At 48.8% G+C, this 19,520-nt stretch overlaps 1 protein-coding gene across 1 annotated transcript in view; it reads left to right on the forward strand.

Moving 5' to 3' along the window:
* KIAA1549 (KIAA1549 ortholog) overlaps positions 1-19,520 on the forward strand; it is a 144,524-nt gene that overhangs the window by 86,862 nt on the left and 38,142 nt on the right. Inside the window, exons 12-16 of the mRNA XM_046020242.1 lie at positions 1,401-1,585; positions 9,779-9,975; positions 11,855-11,970; positions 16,958-17,163; positions 18,759-18,982. Coding sequence (XP_045876198.1) covers positions 1,401-1,585; positions 9,779-9,975; positions 11,855-11,970; positions 16,958-17,163; positions 18,759-18,982 — 928 coding nt within the window. The remainder of the gene's footprint in view (positions 1-1,400; positions 1,586-9,778; positions 9,976-11,854; positions 11,971-16,957; positions 17,164-18,758; positions 18,983-19,520) is intronic.

Consider the following 19,520-nt stretch of genomic DNA (forward strand, 5'->3'; position numbering starts at 1 on the left):
CCATGGCAGGTGCTAACCATCATGGAATATGAAAAGAGCCCCTGCCCCTGGAGACTGAACCATATTTGAAAAGACAAGACTCAGAGTCATGACCGTATTAATGAGTAAAGTGCACTGCATCGAGATGACAACATTTATATAATAAAATGCACTTTAAAATAGTAAGATACCGGGGCATCTGGGTGGCTCAGTCGGTTAAGCATCGGCCTTCAGCTCAGGTCAGGATCTCCAGGTCCTGGAATTGAGTCCAGCATTCGGCTTCCTGCTCAGTCGGAGTCTGCTTCTCTCTCTGCCTCTGCCCCTCCCCACTGCTCGGTCTCTCTCTTTCTCAAATAAATAAAATCTTTGGAAAAAGAAAATAGTAAGGTACCATTTATAAGGCAAAGGCCCCCGGACAAAACAACTTAGGCAAGCAGGAAACTCACCTTCTCACGGAGTAGTTTTTATGAAGTGATGAGAACTGGTGAGAAGGTTGAGCAGAGGGGAGGGGGACATTTTGGTAATTGGAACCTAAGCTTTAAGAGGAGCTGAGTCCTTTGAGAGGATGAGCGCAGAATGAAGAAGACGAGGGCCGGGGCGCCTGAGTGGCTCAGTGGGTTAAAGCCTCTGCCTTCTGCTTAGGTCATGATCCCAGGGTCCTGGGATCGAGCCCCGCATCGGGCTCTCTGCTCTGCGGGGAGCCTGCTTCCTCCTCCCTCTCTGCCTGCCCTCTGCCTACTTGTGATTTCTTTCTGTCAAATAAATAAAAATATTAAAAAAAAAAAAAAAAAAAGACGAGGGCCCAGGACCAGGAGGGGAGGTTAGGGAAAGGAGCTGGTAACGGAGAGGAAGGCAGAGCGCTTGAAGCATGTTCCTCCCAGGCCGTGGAAGCTGGGAGGCTGTGGCAGTGGTCGGGGTTGGGGCTGGGGGGGAGGTGTTCGGGAGCGTGGGGAGGGGCAGACTCTGAGTAGGTAAGTTGGAGGTCATATAATGTTTAAACTGACACCTGGTACCTTAAATCTTGTTTCAGGAATTTAGAGAGATACACAGGTGAAGAAATTAAGGCAACGTTCGTAGACTGTTTATGGGGATTTCTGACTTTTAGTATGGAAACGTTCCTGCAGTGAGATTAGGGTAGAGCCAGTGGGGTACCCAGGAGTCAGGAGACCTGGAATTAACCTAGCTCTGCCATTGGATGACCTGTCTGTATGTCACCATGGTCCCTCGGGCACTGAGGATGTAGTCTTGTAGGCAGTGTTTCTGGCCATCAGGAGATCGCAGAGTCTAACCCTTTGCCTCAACCTGAAATGACAAAGAGCTTCCAGGTTTCTCACAGATGAAGCCATGTTCCCTGCACAGACGGGCTGTCACGTAAGTGAGTGCAGAGCAATTAGTGAACAGCTTGTCTTCTCTCCCTGCAGCCTTGGACAGAGTGAAGAGGCCATCCCCCGAGTCCCAGAGCAGCAACCTGTGGGTCATTGTCGGCGTGGTCATTCCAGTGCTGGTGGTCATGGTGATTGTTGTCATCCTGTACTGGAAACTCTGCCGCACGGACAAGCTGGACTTCCAGCCTGACACGGTGGCCAGCATCCAGCAACGCCAGAAGGTGAGAGGGTGAGCCCCAGCCTGCACGCAGGCGGTCTTACGGGCTGGGGTAGGCAGAGCCCAGGCCCTTGATGCTCAGCGATGGGACAGAAAGCTGATAGGGACACTTTTTTGGCTTTAGTGGTAGTATCTCTTTGCCTCACATTTGCTTACTGGAACCACAATTCTTCTGTAATCTTAATTATAGGCCGAGAAGATGAAGCCGTATCAAGGCTTTGCCATGTCACGGGTGCCGAGTTCTCCTGTAATTTTATTTACGAAATGATTAATTCAAAGATCACATCCAGTTTGTATGAATTCTGATCTCTATTCACCCTGGATATTTTCAAAGAACAGGAGCCAAGGGAGGTTTTCTCAGATCTGTGTGTCTCTTTCGTACACGGTTCCACTGGACGGCTCCTTTAGTTTCCATCCACCATATTGGAAAGCCACTGTGCGCCTTGATCAAGACCAATTAATCATTAGAAAAATAACACTATACTCCTTAAATATTTTAACTTAAATATATGAGTGGGTCTGTATTCACCAGTCTTGATGTATGCTGAGTCTTTTTCTTTTTTTTTTTTTAATATTTTATTTATTTATTTGACACAGAGAGAGAGAGACAGTGAGAGAGGGAATATAAGCAGGGGGAGTGGGAGAAGGAGAAGCAGACTCCCCACGATGCATGGAGCCCAATGCAGGGCTCGATCCCAGAACCCTTGGATCATGACTTGAGCTGAAGGCAGACACTTAATGACTAAGCCACCCAAGCACCCCTGAGTCTTTTTTTTTTTTTTTTTTTTTTTTTTCATTTTATATTTTGGACTGTTGGTTTACTCAGAGGATTTTGTTTGGTTTTTCTTGTAAGAAACAACACACCTAGGGGTACCTGGGTGGCTCCGTCCTTTATGTGTCCGCTTGATTTAGTCTCAGGTCATGATCTCAGGGTCGTGAGACCGAGTCCCACATCAGGATACCAACATTGGGCTCTGTCCCACACCAGAGATACCAACGGAGCCTGTTTGTGATTCTCTCTCTCCCTCTCAAAAACAAAAATTAAAATTAAAAAAATTAAAAAACAACACCAAAATGCACCAGCTGCAGTTTCCAGTGTGGGTTTCTTTGGAGAAGAGCAAGCAACCTGAGTGTAAAATTCCCTGGGTTTTTTTTCCCCGATCCCACCCCAACTCTGTAATCTTCTAGAGCTCATTCACTTACACCTAATTGGACAGCAGTGTGTTTTTATTTTTTTTTAATTTTTTTAGATTTTATTTATTTATCAGAGAGAGAGAGAGAGCGAGAGTGAGCACAGGCAGACAGAGTGGCAGGCAGAGGCAGAGAGAGAAGCAGGCTCCCCACCGAGCACGGAGGCCGATGTGGACTCGATCCCAGGACGCTGGGATCATGACCTGAGCCGAAGGCAAAGGCTTAACAACTGAGCCACCCAGGCGTCCCAGCAGTATGTTTTTAAACATCTTTTTCATGTTGTACCAAAGCATCCCATTTAGTTTTCATAATACTGGCAGTTCTCACTTTTACGTTTCAATGATTTCTGCAATCTTGAACTGTCGTGCACAGCTTCAGAGCAAAGACATTGAGTTTTGGTAAGGATCGAGTTTTGGTTGATCTGGTGTGAGCGGAAGAAACCTGACAGACCTTGGAAGAGAACGCAGTAGCCGTTCACCTCTAGTATATCAGAGGACGGGCCGTTGGCAAGGGGACGGAAGGTGGTAATCCGTCCACTGTGTGTGTGAATGTGCACCCTCCGTGGGTCTCACACATTTAGAGGAACGTACTTGACTCTGGAACTTTGATAAGAAAAAGCAAGGAAGAGAGAGAAGGACAAGAAATAAGGGGTTGTCTGTTAACTTTTTAGATTTATTCTGTCTGCGTCTAAAAAATTCTGCCCATTACAATGGTACACCTGCTGAATAAAAAAAAGAAGCATTCTGAATTTATTGTACTTTGTAAAAGTAAATGAAGAGTTTTCCTTTTCTTAGGAATTCGGTAAAAATGCAAAATCGTGACTAAATTGGAAGTGGATGGTTATCAAGTGAATTGGAAGCATTTTGTGCATTAACATTATATTTATTCCCAACTCCATTTATTATTTAGAGAGTGTGCTTAGACTGTTTTGTTCTTAGACTAGATAGTGCCGTGGAAAACCCTGGGAGAAGTGCTGGAGGTACTGAATCATTCATAGTGTGGATTTCATTTTAGTAAGATCAACAGCGAGTTTGGAAACGTTTTTGTTCTGGTGAAAGAGTGTGGTTGCAGAGAGCGATGCCCAGTGTAGATAGTTATGTATTCAGGTCTTTCATGTTCCAGGTTCCCTAACGTAAACACTCCCTGGGAAAGCCCATCTATCATCTGTTACTTCATGCAGATGTCAGAGGACAGCATCCCTTGTGTTCAAAACAGGCTGCTCCCCAAGTTTTCTCCTCCTCTCACTTTGACTGCTGAAATATCTTCATGCACGAGATGTTGCGTAAATCAGATGGACAGCGGGGCGCCTGGGTGGCTCAGTCGTTAAGCGTCAGCCTTCGACTCAGGTCATGATCCCAGAGTCCTGGGATCAAGCCGCACGTCAGGGTCCCTGCTCAGCGGGAAGCCTGCTTCTCTCTCTCCCACTCACCCTCCTTGTGTTCCTCCTCTTGCTGTCTCTCTCTCTGTGTCAAATAAATAAATAAAATCTTCAAAAAAAAAAAAATCAGGTGGATAGAGTTTCAAATAGGTCTCCAGCCCTGGAGTTGCTCTCGCTTTGTGTGTGCTGGAGGATCTGTGCGTCTGTCTCTACAACATATTTGTCAGAAGGTTTTCTGTGTGGCAGAGTCCCTGGGGAATCAGCGTCTTCTGACCTGGGTGGAGGGCCTGACCTCCGTGACATTTCAGAAGGGTGGTCCTTGCTTTGCTGGCACAGGAAACTACCGTATAGATTCTGTCGTGTGTTTATAATAGGAAAAGGATGATCTCCGCTTAGTTGAGAATCATATCTCTCCTTCATTAGTGTTTCTTCTAAGATTTACCTGGCAGTAGTGAAGGGCCTCGATCTAGCCCATCCCTTGGGACGATTTGATCGATGATCCCAGTTTCCCCTGAGACTTCAAGACTTCTTTTTCCTTCTCGTCTGGCTCTCTGTTGTCTCCGTATTCTGCTCACCCTGCCCCCTTGCTGCTGCCTCGCTGCTCCTCTCCCAGATCCTTGAGCTCAGTAATCCCAGAGCTACCAACATCACAGACGATACACGTGCCCACCAAAAACCCCACACCCCCTGCCCTCTGTAGTGAGCAGGAAGCCTCTTCGGATTGGCTGGGAGTGGGTTCATTTGATCATATGTCACATTTTGAGACAAGGTCCTTTTTTATTTCCAATCATTAAAAAACCAAATCTAACTCTTATCTTTCAACTGGAGTCTCTTTAAAGTCATCCCCGTTTACTGGTCTCAGGAAAATGGCAGCCGGACCCACCTCGCCCTGTTGAGGCTCTGTTTGAAGAGATGAACAGCATTGGCTAGATGCCGCTGGTCCTGTAACACTTGTTCCTTCCCATGGGGACAGTCCGCTGTCTATGACTGGCGTGGGACTGTGGTTCCTGACCGGTGGGCACTGCGGGCACCACACGGAGCTGCCTTAGTCACTGCGTATCTGTTCATCGAACTCTGAGCATTTGCTCTGAGCCAGGCGGGGCCAGGCTGGTTGCAAGCCCAGGTAGCATGCAGTCCCTGTTTCCAGGGCTTCCGGAAGGAGAAGGACACATAGCAATGGAAGTCTGTCTAGGCTATCTTGGAAGCAGGGAGGAGGGACAGGACTCCCCCCACGCCCCCCCACTGCCCTGCCATTGGGTGGGGGGCTGCCTCTGCCTCCTGGAAAGAGGCAGTGCTGGGACTGGAGCTCAGAAGCGGAGATGAAGCCAGGTGCAAGCCGGCCCAGGTGGAGGGGATGGCCCCTATGTCGGGCATGATGGAGCAAACGTCCGCAAAGGCACAGCCAAAACTGGGGTGACAGGAGGCAAGAGCCAGACTGGGAGGAGCTGTCGGACACATCAGCGGTGGGCAGTGGTGCTGTAGGTAGTGGGGAGCCACGGAAGGATTTTCAGCAGGGAGAGCAGCTTGAACCCATTTATGTCCGAATGACCTCTTCGGGAGCCGCGTGGACAGCTGACTGAAGAGCGAGGCTCCACGGGCGTTTCTCCCTGTCTCAGCCAAATTCATCTCGTCCCCCGTGGCTGGGTTGCCCTTTGAGTGTCTGCAGGGACCCCGTGGCACCTAATACGTGGAGAGTTCAGTTCACCGGCGGTCCTTTGGCTGCGATCCACTGCGGCCCTGGGGGCGGCAGAGTCTTGGGGTTCTGCAGGGTGACCGAGGCTTGATGGCACAGCAGACACAGGCATAAGGACACCGTGCCCCCGCCTTCTGCATGGAAGCAGCGCGGCGACTGTGGAGACGTCCACGGATCTCATCCGTCCAGTAAGAAATGGGAAGACAATGCCGCTGTCTTTGAGATGGCAGAGTTTTACTCCGGCACATCTAGGGTCTGCTCTGTGACTTCTGTTGTCATCTTAAGTGCTCCTTCCCAGGGCCTCCGGCTCCCCGGAGGGCTGGAGACTCGCGCCGTCTTGTTCCGCCCGGGTTGTAGTATGTCCGCGGCTCACGTGCTTTAAAACTCACCAGGCATCTCTCCTGTTCTTCGGCTGACCTGCTTTACCCGCCCGCTCTGACTCGGTAGCGCCGTTATTCCAGTGGAGCACGGACCATGGGGCTGTCCCCTCTGTGACATATTAAAGAGAGAAGGAACAAAAGAGCCTTCTTTCCTCAGAAATAAGGGGTCCTAATGGAAATATCGAAGGCATTAAGTCATTGTGGCTCTTCTTCTATAAAATACTGATCGAGGCTTATTCTGCATGGGGAAGCTGGGGACACGATACAGCCAGACTTACTACTAGAATTTTTTTTTTTCAAGACATGGAAAAACTAGAAAAAGCATTCTGGAAAGTAAGGATGAAACAAAAGGAGCTAATTCCATGAGAGGGCAAGATTTTCTCGAATTTCTTCCTTCTGGGTGTTCTAAGGTAGCTTTTGTTTCGTGCAGAAACACCGAATAGTCACCAAATTTCTGTTGTCGTAGAAGGTGGAGACTCACCCTGCTGGTGAGAAGTGCAAGGATCTAAGGGAGATACTTGACAGTGTTGGTGGGAATCAACAGTAAACCCACAGGGCTTCGATGGCCATGTGTTTTATTGAGGACGTATACCCTTTTTCATGGCTCCCCACAAGAGCCAGCAAGTTTGAAGCTTCAGCTGACTTTTAAAAATTCACTTAGCCATCCAGTATTTACAGACGGTCTACCGTGTGTCACACCCTGTTGCTGAATTATAAAATTTTTTATCTAATGTCATAGCTTTTATCTGATAGCTGAGAATGCGTAGGTATTTATATGAACTGCCAATAGCAACAATAATGAAGCATTTGACACATACATACGCTTGTTTCTTGCACGAACCCTGGCGCGTTTGTCAGGGTAGACCAGTTGTATTAACTCCTAAGGCTTTGGGTACGCTGACTGCTCACAGGTAGAGCTGTTTTATTTTTCTTTCCCTCATTCACTTGGAGACCTCTGCTTGGAGGAGGCGATCTGTGGCTCCTCCTTCAATTTTGGTAAAGCAGACCATCTGCCTTGCAACACTGATTATCTCTTGGTCATTGGAGGCATTTAGTTTCTTGCTGGGAAATAGACTAAAAAAGATTATACCAAGTTTTATTAAATGGCGTTGATGGTGTTGGCTCGGCGATCATTGATTATGCTTGTGATTCTTTCATTCAGAGGCCGCTGGTTTAGGGAGCTGTCATGAGGTGTGGCTAGGTAAAGACTCCCTGTGGGTGAAGGGGTGCCTCTCTCCTGTAAAGCAGGAGAAGGACCCTTAGAACGGGTGGTGGGGGGCAGGAGAGGGGAAACGCGACGCCCAGACTACAGGCACGCTCTTGGGAAAATCATTGGTGATCCTGAGGAGCGTACACAGAACTTGTCCGTCTGGATGGTTGACAGTCTCAAAGTGGCTGCACGCCCCTAGGAAGACGTACACCCCCCAGGGATTCAGGGAGCCCCGCTGAAGGTCACAGTCTGTGGAGGAGGAGATCGACTTATCCTGAGTGGTTGGAGGGGAGGGGGAACCAGAGGGCGGCAGGTTTGGGTTCATATTCATGAAAGAGTGTTCCTGAGTCAAGGACTATGGTGGAGTCGCTTGGCCTTGTCACATGACCTCATTAATTTAGAAAATACAGCCACACCGGGTCTTTACCTTTTGTTTCCAAGCCACATCTTTGTAAACCACACTTGTAGTAAGTTTTGTCTCCCTCTGCTGGCAGAAGTCATCATTGCAGACTCCTTCCCCTCTCTTCACTGATCGTAGACTTGCGGTGCTTAAAAGACCTTCGAGATCACCAACAGAAGCCCCTGGTGCTGTCACTCATTTGGCATAAAATTAACACAGATATGGCAAAACCTTTTGCTTCTACATAACACATTGTCTACAATAACTCCTTAGGTTGGTTCGGCCTTTGTCTTTGGCGGATGGACTGTCTCTAGGGGTGGAATGCAGCTTGGCTAAGGGCTTCGGTTGTGTTGTGGCCTTTCCAAGGAGGCCACTGGGACAATTACTGAAATGCAGTTGAGTTTCCTCTACCTGCAAGCTCAGATTAATGATGCACGACCCCTCCCCCCTACACTTTTAGTGTCGCACAAAGGGAGCCTCACCTTTGGTGCCCACAGTTCTCTGTACTTTTTAAGCACCTTTCCTGTGATTTTGCAGGAAGCCGGAAGCCGAGATCCGGGCTCCGTGGTGACAGGGTTCTGGGTTGTGGGTTTGGTGTAATTCTGGTGTATCTCAGGTAGGACTTCTGCGTCCCCCAGTGTGAGAGGTGGGGCTTTTTGAAGACCCCTCTCTCCTTCCTCCTTGTGCCCCCAGGACTTCTGTTGGCCACTTATTTCTAGAAATTCTCTATCCTCTTGCCTTCTGTTACATTGAACTTCACAAATTCTTTTCTTTGAGGTTATCTATTTTTTCCTTACCTCCTTTTCCTCCTTTGAGCCCCAAACTATTAGATGTTCCCCAACATTTTATCCACAGACTGTTTTCATCTTGAAAAATCTGAGGAAAAAAAAAAAAGTCTCAGGTCCCCTACCTGTCCTCTTCTATACAGATCCTCTCAAAGTCCTGTCTCCAGCCCGAAATTTCCCCCAAGCTATTGTCCTCCGTGTCCAGCTACATGGGGCTACTCTCCTTTGGAGCTTTTTCTGCTATCTCCAACTAAGCGGGTCTAAAGTGAAACCCGTCTTTTTATCTCCTCAGGTTACCATCCTTTCATGATGAATGTCCCTTCCCCTGCTCAGGATGCCTGCCTAGAAGTCATTCAAGTCATCACTGGCTGCTTTCCCTCCTTTGCCTCTTGTGTCTATTTTTGGCTTCCAGATCCTTCCGTCTGGTCTCTAGATCTATTCATTCCTTCTCGTTTCCATTGCTAGGGTTTGGGGCTCAGGCTTTTGTCATTTCTTGCGTGGGTATCATTGGCCCTTCGACAGCCCTTTCTGTCCTGTCTGCTTGGATTTTAGAAATCTGCCTCTTCAGAAATATTTTGTGGTTTTCTGCTCTAGAAACTGGCATTTGGTGTTGGCCCCCCTTCTTCCCCTCCCCACATTCTGACCCTTCTAGGGCAGCTGATGGCCTGTCTTCCCAGCCCGGAAGTGTTCTCTGGTCATGATCTAGAACATTCTCTCTGTAGCTGCCCCTTTTCATTTCCAAGTTCTACCTGTCCTGTAAATCCTGGCTCTAGTCTCCATTTCTCTATAAAGAATATCTCGCTCGTGCCACTCCCTCCGGAACCGCATAGCGTGTGATCGCGCTACTGTGACAGTGGGTCGGGTATCGTCTTGTGATACGATTTGTATTAGGGTCTAGCTGTTTGATCCTGTACTCTTCTTTAATCTTTCGCCAGGGTCTGTCTTTTCTGCAAAGCCCACATGGGAACAGCACTGTGCCCACAGTTAATGACTGAGCGATGCTTGTTGCATTAGAATGATGGGCTGGCAGGCGCGATCTCGGGTCAGAAGTCAGCACTCAGCAGTCTTGCCAGCTCTCACAGTCTTCAGATTTCAGACTGACTGTCTTCGCTTGTGTGTGTGTGTGTGTGTGTGTGTGTGTGTGTGTGTGTGTGTTTTAGTTGCAGATCCCTAGTGTGAAGGGCTTTGACTTTGCGAAGCAGCATCTGGGTCAGCACAATAAAGATGACATCCTGATGATTCACGAGCCAGCGCCACTGCCCGGACCTGTGAAGGACCACACCACGCCCTCTGAGAACGGAGACGTGCCGAGCCCCAAGGCCAAGATCCCCTCCAAGAACGTCCGTCACAGAGGAAGGTTCTTATCAGGCTTTCTGTCTTATTCCCTGCCGCAGAGCATGTTTCCCTCCTCAGTTTTGTCACTTTCCAGGGTCCCAAGAGCTGATGGTGAGTATCTCCTGGGTCCGCAGCCCCGGAGACGGGCAGCAGCTTGCCCAAAGTCCATGAACCGGAGGGTTCTTGATCCATACCAGTGGACCAGCAGAGGCGGCCAGATGCTTTGGTGGTGTCCCCACCCCCCAACCTCCATACTTGATTAGCTCTTGCCTAGCTCGGTGGGTATGTTCTGGGGTGATCATTCTGGGCCCTCTGGAGATGGTATCAGAAGAAATGTCTAAAAAGTGCATGGCATGGGGTGCCTGGGTGGCTCAGTGGGTTAAAGCCTCTGCCTTCGGCTCAGGTCATGATCCTAGGGTCCTGGGATTGAGCCCCACATCGGGCTCTCTGCTCGGCGGGGAGCCTGCTTCCTCCTCTCTCTCTCTCTGCCTGCCTCTCTGCCTACTTGTGATCTCTATCTGTCAAATAAATAAATAAAATCTTAAAAAAAAAAAGTGCACAGTACATCATACGCACTCAGCCAGTGGTGGCTTCGCCTTTGCTGCTGTGCCAGCGGCCGGCTCTGCCTTCATTGCTTTGTCTGCAGGGGACTTTCATCAGATCCTTTTCTCTTTGCTGCTTTCCCTCCGGCCGTGCTGTCACCCTCGTTAGCATGTTTCCATGGACTCGGCACCGCCTCCTCCCTGCCCAGCTCCCCATCCCCAGTGTCTTTCCATTTCTCCTATCAAAGGGAAGCAGGCGGAGGGTTGCATGTTAACATGCCACCTGGAAGTCCCCCATCACCCTCTGATCCGAGGAGAAGGGCCGTAGCTGGGTGAAAGTTCGGAGTCAGGTTTTATGCAGCTGCCTTCAGATCTCAGCACAATCACACTAGGGTATCGAAGCCTCAAATTATCAGCCTGCCTTTGAGCTTTGAACTCCAAATCTTGATTTCCTGTGAAGAGGGAAGAAACGTGTGATCATACCAACATTTGAAACGCTGTCACAATTTCTGACTTCCCAGAAAACCTACCCCGGGGGGTTCTGGCCTAGTTTTCACAATTTTAATGGATATGACACCACGATCTTTACAAAAGAAAATGAATTATGTAGAGAGATGTTATTTGCTTAATCATCTTGCTGGCTAAGAATAAATCAAATCATTAAAGACTGTTGAATATGTTAGTATAATTTTGCCAGTTTTTTTTTTTTTTTCCTCTTCCCTTGGTCATCTCATCCTAAACATTTAGGTGCAACATTTCAGTGGTCTGCATGGCTAATGTAGGACTTTAGCATCCCTCAGGGGCCCAGAGAGAAGGGGTGCTAACTGGTTGAGGACTTTGATTAACCGCTTGCAAGCTGGTTCTGTATCACCCTTGCTTCTGAGAGGCAGAATCAAAGCTCAGGGGAGGTCGTTTCTTTTGTGTTTAAGTACGGGCTTCTCTCAGAGCTTTGGGGTTCTGTTGACGATAGGATCATCCTGGGTTCTTTGGGATTCTGCCGTCCCCTTTGACCTGGAACCATGCCTGAATACAGATCTTATGATACAATCTGTGCCAGACTCAGACTGCCAGTCCAGAGCCCTGGTAACTGAGGGAGCCGGCCCTTAACTTCCTAGCATTTGTTGGAATGCCGCCTGCTGAGCCCTAGAAGCCGTGTGATTACTGTCTTCAGGAGGGGACCATGTGCTATCGACGTGTTCCTTGAAAATGGTTTTTGGGAACTGTTTCGTTTCTGTCTGTTTTGCCCGGAAGCCTGACTTCCAATCTAAATTAATGCGACCTCTCCCCACCCACCACCCTGTCTCCCCAGGCCCCTTCTTTCTTTTTTCCCTAATGTTTGCATTTGTTTTGTGACTGCAGAGTTTCTCCCTCGGATGCTGACTCTACCGTAAGCGAGGAGTCCGGCGAGAGGGACGCGGGAGACAAGACGCCGGGAGCGGTGAACGATGTCCAGTCCCACAGAGCCCCACAGAGCGGTCGGTGACTCTTCCCATTCTCTGTGTTAAACGTAGTGATTATGAGATTCCAAGAGGAATCTCTTGGATTCCTCTTTTATTTTATTTATTCCTCAATTTATTTATTTTATTTATTTATACTCAATTTATTCCTCTTTTATTTTATTTATTCCTCAATTTATGCTACTTCAAATGCTAGACACTAAAAAAAAAAAAAAAAAAAAAAAAAGTCTGCAGGGGAATATTCATCATCCGTATGGTGAATTTCTCCGCATCACTGCCTAAGGTTGTACTGGTGTCTGGATGGGGGCGGGACACCGTGCTAGAGGTTAGGGGATCGCTCAAGTGTGTTTTGAGGTTAATAGCCACATTCCATTCTAGTTTAGAGTCCTAATGGTTTTCCTCCCCGACGAACAGGAGGAGTCAAATGAAAACCAGAGTCTCAAAAACTACCTTTAGCATTTAGGGACCTTCTTACGATCCAATTCTGGATTTTTCTCAGCTGTCACTGCCAGAAGGTTCTTTATTTATCATGGGTCCAAATGCATTCTGTTTGGTCCTGTTGCTAGAGCCTTCTTCCCGCAGGCAGTGTAGTGCAGTTGTGTCTGTAGTCTGTGGCTTGTTAGGTCTGGAATGAAATTCATGTCCACCCCAAAGGACTGTACCGTAGACCTCACTGTGGTCAGACTAGGCCCACAGGTTCTAACTAGACATAGGGTCATTTCCTGGTGTGATGGCGAGGTAGTTTGGTTTTAGTTTCACAGATTCTGTTAAATGAGTGTGTGAGTACAGCTCTTACATTTGTTGGAGTTTAATCTATATCTCAGGACTGTTTTAGTAATGCAGAGAAGAACGGGTGCCTCAGATATCATTTTTAATGCTAATTTTTATACTTACACATTTGTCATCGCAAATTTCTTTGTTTGAAAATGCAATACAGGGGCGCCTGGGTGGCTCAGTGGGTTAAAGCCTCTGCCTTCGGCTCAGGTCATGATCCCAGGGTCCTGGGATCGAGCCCCACATCAGGCTCTCTGCTCAGCATGGAGCCTGCTTCCCTTCCTCTCTCTCTGCCTGCCTCTCTGCCTACTTGTGACCTCTCTGTGTCAAATAAATAAATAAAATCTTTAAAAAAAAAAAAGAAAATGCAATACAGAACGAGTCATATTCTGTCGATGAACAGATTCTAGCTGGAAGCCAGAGGGCCTGATCTGTCACCGTCCCGGCTGTAACCGTGTGAGTCCCTCAGCCTTTGGGGCTTCTGTGGGACTAAACTAGCTCATTTTTTAAATTCCTTCCAGCTCCTTCTGATGTTAAAGAAAACCCCCTTAGAAGAAGGGAAGAGTTTTTTTTTTTCCTTTGGATTCCGTTTCGCAGAATCTTAGAAGTTGTCTAGCACCGTGAAGACAAGTGCTCTGTTTCAGATAGGCAGGACTAAAATCTAATTTTGATCCCAGGAAGGAAATATTTGTGGGGGTTAAAAAAAAGAAAAAAAAAATCTGCTCTGGAGTTTCCTCTATTCCTGTTAATTGCTTATCTGAGAAAATCTCACTTTTTGTTCCTACATTTAACTCCTGACAGTTTTGGTATATTCTGCGTGGGTAACAAAAATCAAAAGTCACCATCCTCGTATATTCAAAATCCAGGGAGTGAGCACGTCAGGTGTGGGACCGAGTTGCCTGTGGAAGGAGGCAAGTGTGTTCGATGTTCTCGTGAGTTCTAGAAGCTTAGCTGCTGCTCTTACGACTTGGAGAGACACCACAGTCTGCACGTTATTTTCATGTTTCAGAAAGATGATTTCTCACTGTAAATATCAATTCACTTTATTTCTGTAAAGCTGCCATGAAGGCATTTTATTGCTTGCATAGAACTTAATTAAGTACCCTAGAGAAAAGATTGCGAGTTTCTAATCCTAGCTTTTGAATTGTTCTGTAATTCATGTAAAAGTCTTTCTTCTGTGGCAACTCAGCTGCTTGAGAACCATTCGGGTCCCTCCTCCATGTTGCCCTGGGGCCAGCGTCCCCTCTCACCACAGCAGGTGGCATGGCCACTGGGTCCCTTCCCACTCCTTGGCCAGGCTTTTGATGGATGTCACAAGTCATCTGACATTTCCAGGACCCACACGGCAATGATCGCTGAGAAAAGAGCATGGTTTTGGTTTGGGTCCATTAGAGGTCCTGCTTGATTCCCTTCCCAGCTGACTGTCTGTGGAAGGCAGCTGGACCGTGATGCACACATGACCGTCCATGGATGGACCTTTATGAGGTTAATGACTCAGATGTCACTGTGTCAGTTATCACGGTTTTAGACTAAGTCACAGCATTACCAAGGCTTCCCTTTAGCAGAGCTGCGGAGAGCGAGAGGAGATGGGGGGTGACGCACCTTCTTCGAGTGAAGGCAGTGGCATTCGCACTGTCACCGTGCCCCCACGGTGGTGTCCCCGTGTAATGCCGCATCCCCCCACTTCTGTCAGCAGGAAGCCACCCAGTGGGTAAGGACTGTGAAACGTGTGTGCAAGGGTGTGATTTTGAAGTAGTTGGAACTTCATTAATAAGACTTGCACAAATTCCGAATTCTAGAATGGAATTCTTAGTTGGAGCTGAGCGTCCAGCTCTTGGTTTCGGCTCAGGTCGCCGTCTCAGGGTCCTAGGATCGAGCCCTGAGTTGGCTGTGTGCTTGGCAGGGGAGTCTGCCTGAGGATTCTCTCTGTCTGCCCCTCCTCCTGCTCACTCGCCCTCTCTCTCTCAAATAAATAAACCTTAAAAAAAAAAAAAAAAGGTTTGCAACACAAATTCATAGTTGTAGAGAGATTGCACGGCAACTGTTTTGAGTGCCTGTCACATCAGAGTTTTCCAGGTAATTGTGGAACGCTTATTTATGAAATGAGCTGAGGTCATAAATTAGAATTCTTTGTCTCTTTGGGGTAACATTTTATAAACTTAGCTGAGGTGACTGGTTGTGTAGTCCTGAGTTCAGCAGAGAGTGCTCAGGGCTTGGGGTCTGAGGCGCTGGGACAGGACGGAAAGGGAGGGAGAGATGGGATCCCTGCCTCTCCGGATAGTAACGGTGGGGGGGGGGACCCTGGGCCGTGGTGACGATGCCCTCTGGTTGTACTCACCCACAGATAATGAAGTTCATATTTCTGGAAGTGTCCCATTGCTTCAGCATTTTATTTATTTATTTTAAAAATTTATTATTATTATTTTGAAAGATTTTAGTTATTCATTTGACAGAGATCACAAGTAGGCAGAGAGGCAGGCAGAGAGAGAGAGAGAGGAGGAGGAAGCAGGCTCCTTGCTCAGCAGAGAGCTGATGCAGGGCTCAATCCCAGGACCCTGGGATCATGACCTGAGCCGGAGGCAGAGGCTTTAACCCACTGAGCCACCCAGGCGCCTCTTGGTTCAGCATTTTAGCAGCAGATACTGGCCTTCCCTCTGTCACTCTGCTCCGTCGATGGTATCCCATACTCTGATTTCTATCATTACAATTTTGTTTTGTAATATTTGAATAGAAATGGGTTTTAATCCAAAGTCTCTAAACTTAACCTTAAGGTAGATTCACACCCATGAGTCTGTGTCTCCAGTTGTACTCACTGTTGGTTATTGTTGTCCAGTTTTTTTGTTGTTTTTAAAGTATGCAGTATATGGCAAACAATAAAAATAACCCAGTTATAAAATATATATATTAGAAGGGCTGGGTTCTGAGCAGTATGGAAGCTCGATGATTTTCTGGGCTTCTCGTGTGTCTCTTGTTGCAGTGGTAAATTCTAGAGCGATGAGCCATGACCACGGCTGGGGGCTGGAACAGGGCCCAGACAGGAGCTGGTCCCAGGCCTGCAGCTCGCAGGTATCCAGGCAGGCAGACTGCACTTCGGGGTGAGGGGATGCATTCGTCCTTTGTCATCGATGTGTCCTGGTCTTTTCACCCTCTTGGAGGAAAGCAGTCTCACCTTTAAGTGTCAGTAGTCTAATGGGCCCTCCCCTTTGTGACATTCACTGCTACCTTGTAAGTTTTCTTGTAAGTTTCAGTTAGCCAGGCTAGACTATGTGGAGAAGCTAATTACCTCCTTTTAGGCATCCTGCCTGTAATTTGAGCAGCGGCCACCAGATGAATGGTGGTGCCCAGCTGTGCTTGCATTGCACAGATAGGCTCCCTCCCTGCCCAGGGCAGGGAAAGAAAGCCCCAGAATAGCCTGAATCGAGACAGCTCTGCCTCCTCGCTACCAGAGGCGTCATTCATTCACAGTTGCAATAACCATTTCTAATCCTGTGGGGTAACGAATGAATGTAATTCACACGGAGAGGAAGTACAAAGACATACCACTGATGTACGTGCGTTCCTTATGTCAAATCGCTGCTCATATTTCCTACTGTTTTGTTCAAATCTGTCCTGCTTATCTTTTTAAGATTTTATTTATTTATTTGAGAGACAGAGATAGCGTGAGAGAGCACGAGCTGGGAGGAGAGGGCCAAGAAGTCTCCCTGCTGAGCAGGGAGGCCGACACGGGGCTCGAACCCAGGACCTGAGATCACGACCTGGGCTGAAGGCAGACACTTCACTGACTGGGCCACCCAGCCCCCTTGACGATTTTTAGGGGTACTGGTCTTCTTTTTTTAAAGTGGGAACGAATCCCCCACACGAAACAGCCTTTTCTTCTCATGGGTCTTCACCTTGGTTTTCTTGGTGAATCAGAACTGAAAGTGCCTGCAGACCCACACTACCCTCATCTCCAGTCTTTTTCCCAGTATCATTGCCTTGGTGACCACGTTTATCTCCTTCCAGATGAGAGCGGGAGGTTAGAGCTGCTGTCCGTGTTTCTCTAAAAGTTCCGTGAGCTGCTTAGTGACTCACTGCGCAGCTCCTGCCTTTTTCCTTCTCCTCCCAAAGACTTTGAAACACCTTTAGGCAAAGCAGGGCACATTTTGGCACCAAGTAGCATGAGGACTGATTATTTGCTGTTTCTTTAGGATGGCTTTATCTATTTGTGCTTCTGCTTCCCTTTTTGCTGCAGGGCCACCACCGCCCAGTTCGGGAAATGAGCAGCACTCGTCGGCCTCCATCTTCGAGCATGTGGACAGGCTGTCCCGGTCCTCGGAGGCCAGCCGGCGGGTCCCCAGTAAGATACAGCTGATCGCCATGCAGCCCATCCCGGCACCTCCGGTCCAGCACCCTGTCCTGGCCGACCGGGTGGCCGAAACCAACAAAATTAACAAAGAGGTATTTGCTCTTTTTAAAAAGTGCATTTATATTTAAAAAAAATTCACATTCTGATTGGGTCAGTGCTTAAAAACAGGGGGAAGCTGCAGCTCCCCCCTGAGGCGAGGGGGAGCTGCTGACAGCCATTCTCCGTTTTAAACACGAAGCTGAGTTTTTATTTAGATGCAGTGCCATTCAAGGACACGGGTAGGCGTACGGCAGACGTGCAGAGAGTTGACATAGCCAAGCCCGCTGTCCTTCAGGAGTCCTGCTGTGTGGCCCTTGGCTGGTGTTTGGGAATTTACATTTCAGAAACGTTCCCACTCTTCCCAGAACAGAGCGGCTCACCGTGCCCAGATCGTTTATGCAAACAGTATGACTTATCTGAACATCTTTTCCTTCCGGGACTGTGGAATTTTGGCGCATGCGACGCGGAGGGAGCCTGTTGGACCGGCCCCAAGTACGCGCATCCTGGGCTTTGCATCTCTAATGGGCTTCCTTGCTGGACATTTCACATGCCTTGTCGCAGATCATTGCTGGAGGGTTGAAGCGTCATTGTTCTGTGTGACTCTCCTGGGGAAGGCCTCCTAGAAGCTTGCTCCTGGTTTCCTTCAGACTTCGCCCCACATGCCATTTCTCTTTGCTTATTTTGATTTGCATCATTTTGCTATAATAAATGGGACTAGCTGCTGAGTCCTATGAGTTTTCCTAATGAACCTTTGAACCTGGGGTGATCTTGGGACCACTGTAGACTTTGTGATCCCTGATAGATCCGCTCTGGCCCCAAGGATCCATTTACAATACCTTGTAAAATCCTATTCCAGTGAATCCTGGAAGAGTGAGTTAGATCCACATTCCTCCTAGGATTCTGGGAACCAGAAGGCCAGGCCAAGTCACTGTTCACTGGGCCTTGAGAGATTTGTCCTAGGCTGGACAGTGAGTGGAGTGAAGCCCATTTAGGATTGTACCGTTTCCCACCTCTAAGAAACACCTGCTATGGCTGTGAATTCTGCCAGGGTGAGGTAGTGGAGAACTGGTACAGTTGCAACCCCCTCCCTGCTTTAAAGGTGATCCTTAAAATAGATCCTCTTACAGAAGTTCTATTAAGAGTTCTTAACGGTCTTTCCTTCTTGCTGAGAATGTGCGCTGTGGTATGGGGTGGTGTGCGCTGCCTCTGCTCACCAATGCTGGGGAGCCCCAGCCCTGCGCAGCCCCGTCCCAACCTAGACCTGTCTCCAGCATCACCAGTTGCATGTGCCTCTGTGCCCGCCCTAGAGCGGATTCTCCATCTGCTGGAAAGAAGGAAGGGCATGTGCTCACCAGGCCTGTGACCCCACAACTTGATAGCATACATTGCCATGCTTTTCTTTTACTCTCTTTTTAAAATGTAGTACTTGACGCATAGCAGGCTAGGGGACCCAGCCCGTGGCGATGGCAGGTTCTCTGTCCCTGAGTGTGGGTGTGGCTGTCCGTGTCACACCCTTCGAGGCTTCGCAGGATCCTGGGACGGCTGTCTGGGGGAAAGGGATGCCTTCCCAAGATGCTGTCTCCGCATGGGGGCCAGAAAGCTTCCAGAACATTCCAGGTGTCTCCCTTGTCTCCCCTCGGTGGTGCAGATCCAGACGGCGCTGCGGCACAAGTCCGAGATCGAGCACCATCGGAACAAGATCCGGCTCCGTGCCAAGCGCCGCGGGCACTACGAGTTCCCGGTGGTGGACGACCTGTCCTCGGGGGACACACGCGAGCGGCACCGCGTGTACCGCCGGGCACAGATGCAGATCGACAAGATCCTGGACCCCACGGCCAGCGTGCCCTCGGTGTTCATAGAGCCCAGGAAGAGGTGCGCCTCCCCAGCAGGGCCCCCAGTGTTGCCTTCAGAGGCCCCGGGGCTCTGCTCCCACTGGGGCTGCTCTCATCTGCCCGCCGGCCCCTCCAGTTGCCACAGAATCTTGTTCCTGGGTGTATTCTGCCTCCTGGACTTCAGCTAGTTAAGACTGGCAGTCACTCTTACTTTCTCAGATGGTTGCCCCTGGTTTCCCTCCTCCGTGTCCCCTCACCCCTCACCCTCACTCCCGGTGCCTTCACCTCTGCGGCTGGGGCAGGCCCATTTCTTTTCCCACCACGGCCCTCAGAGTTTTGGTTTCTCGGTCTTCCAGACCCCTGTCCCTGAGGCACAAGCATTTTCTCTCATCACTGCTCTCATTTACATCTTGCTCTGCTCAACACCTGCCATGGTTTTGGTTGCCTGCCCTGTGGAGCCTGTGTTCCTGCAACAGGTGGGGCCCTGCCTCTCCACTCTGGCTGCTTTCCACCATCCCGCAGTGTGGACAGTGTCTCCCCACTAGAGGGTCCCTCGTTGCCCCCCATATTCATTTACT

This window comes from Meles meles, chromosome 10, assembly GCF_922984935.1.
Source record: "Meles meles chromosome 10, mMelMel3.1 paternal haplotype, whole genome shotgun sequence".
In the NCBI taxonomy this organism is placed as follows: domain Eukaryota; kingdom Metazoa; phylum Chordata; class Mammalia; order Carnivora; family Mustelidae; genus Meles; species Meles meles.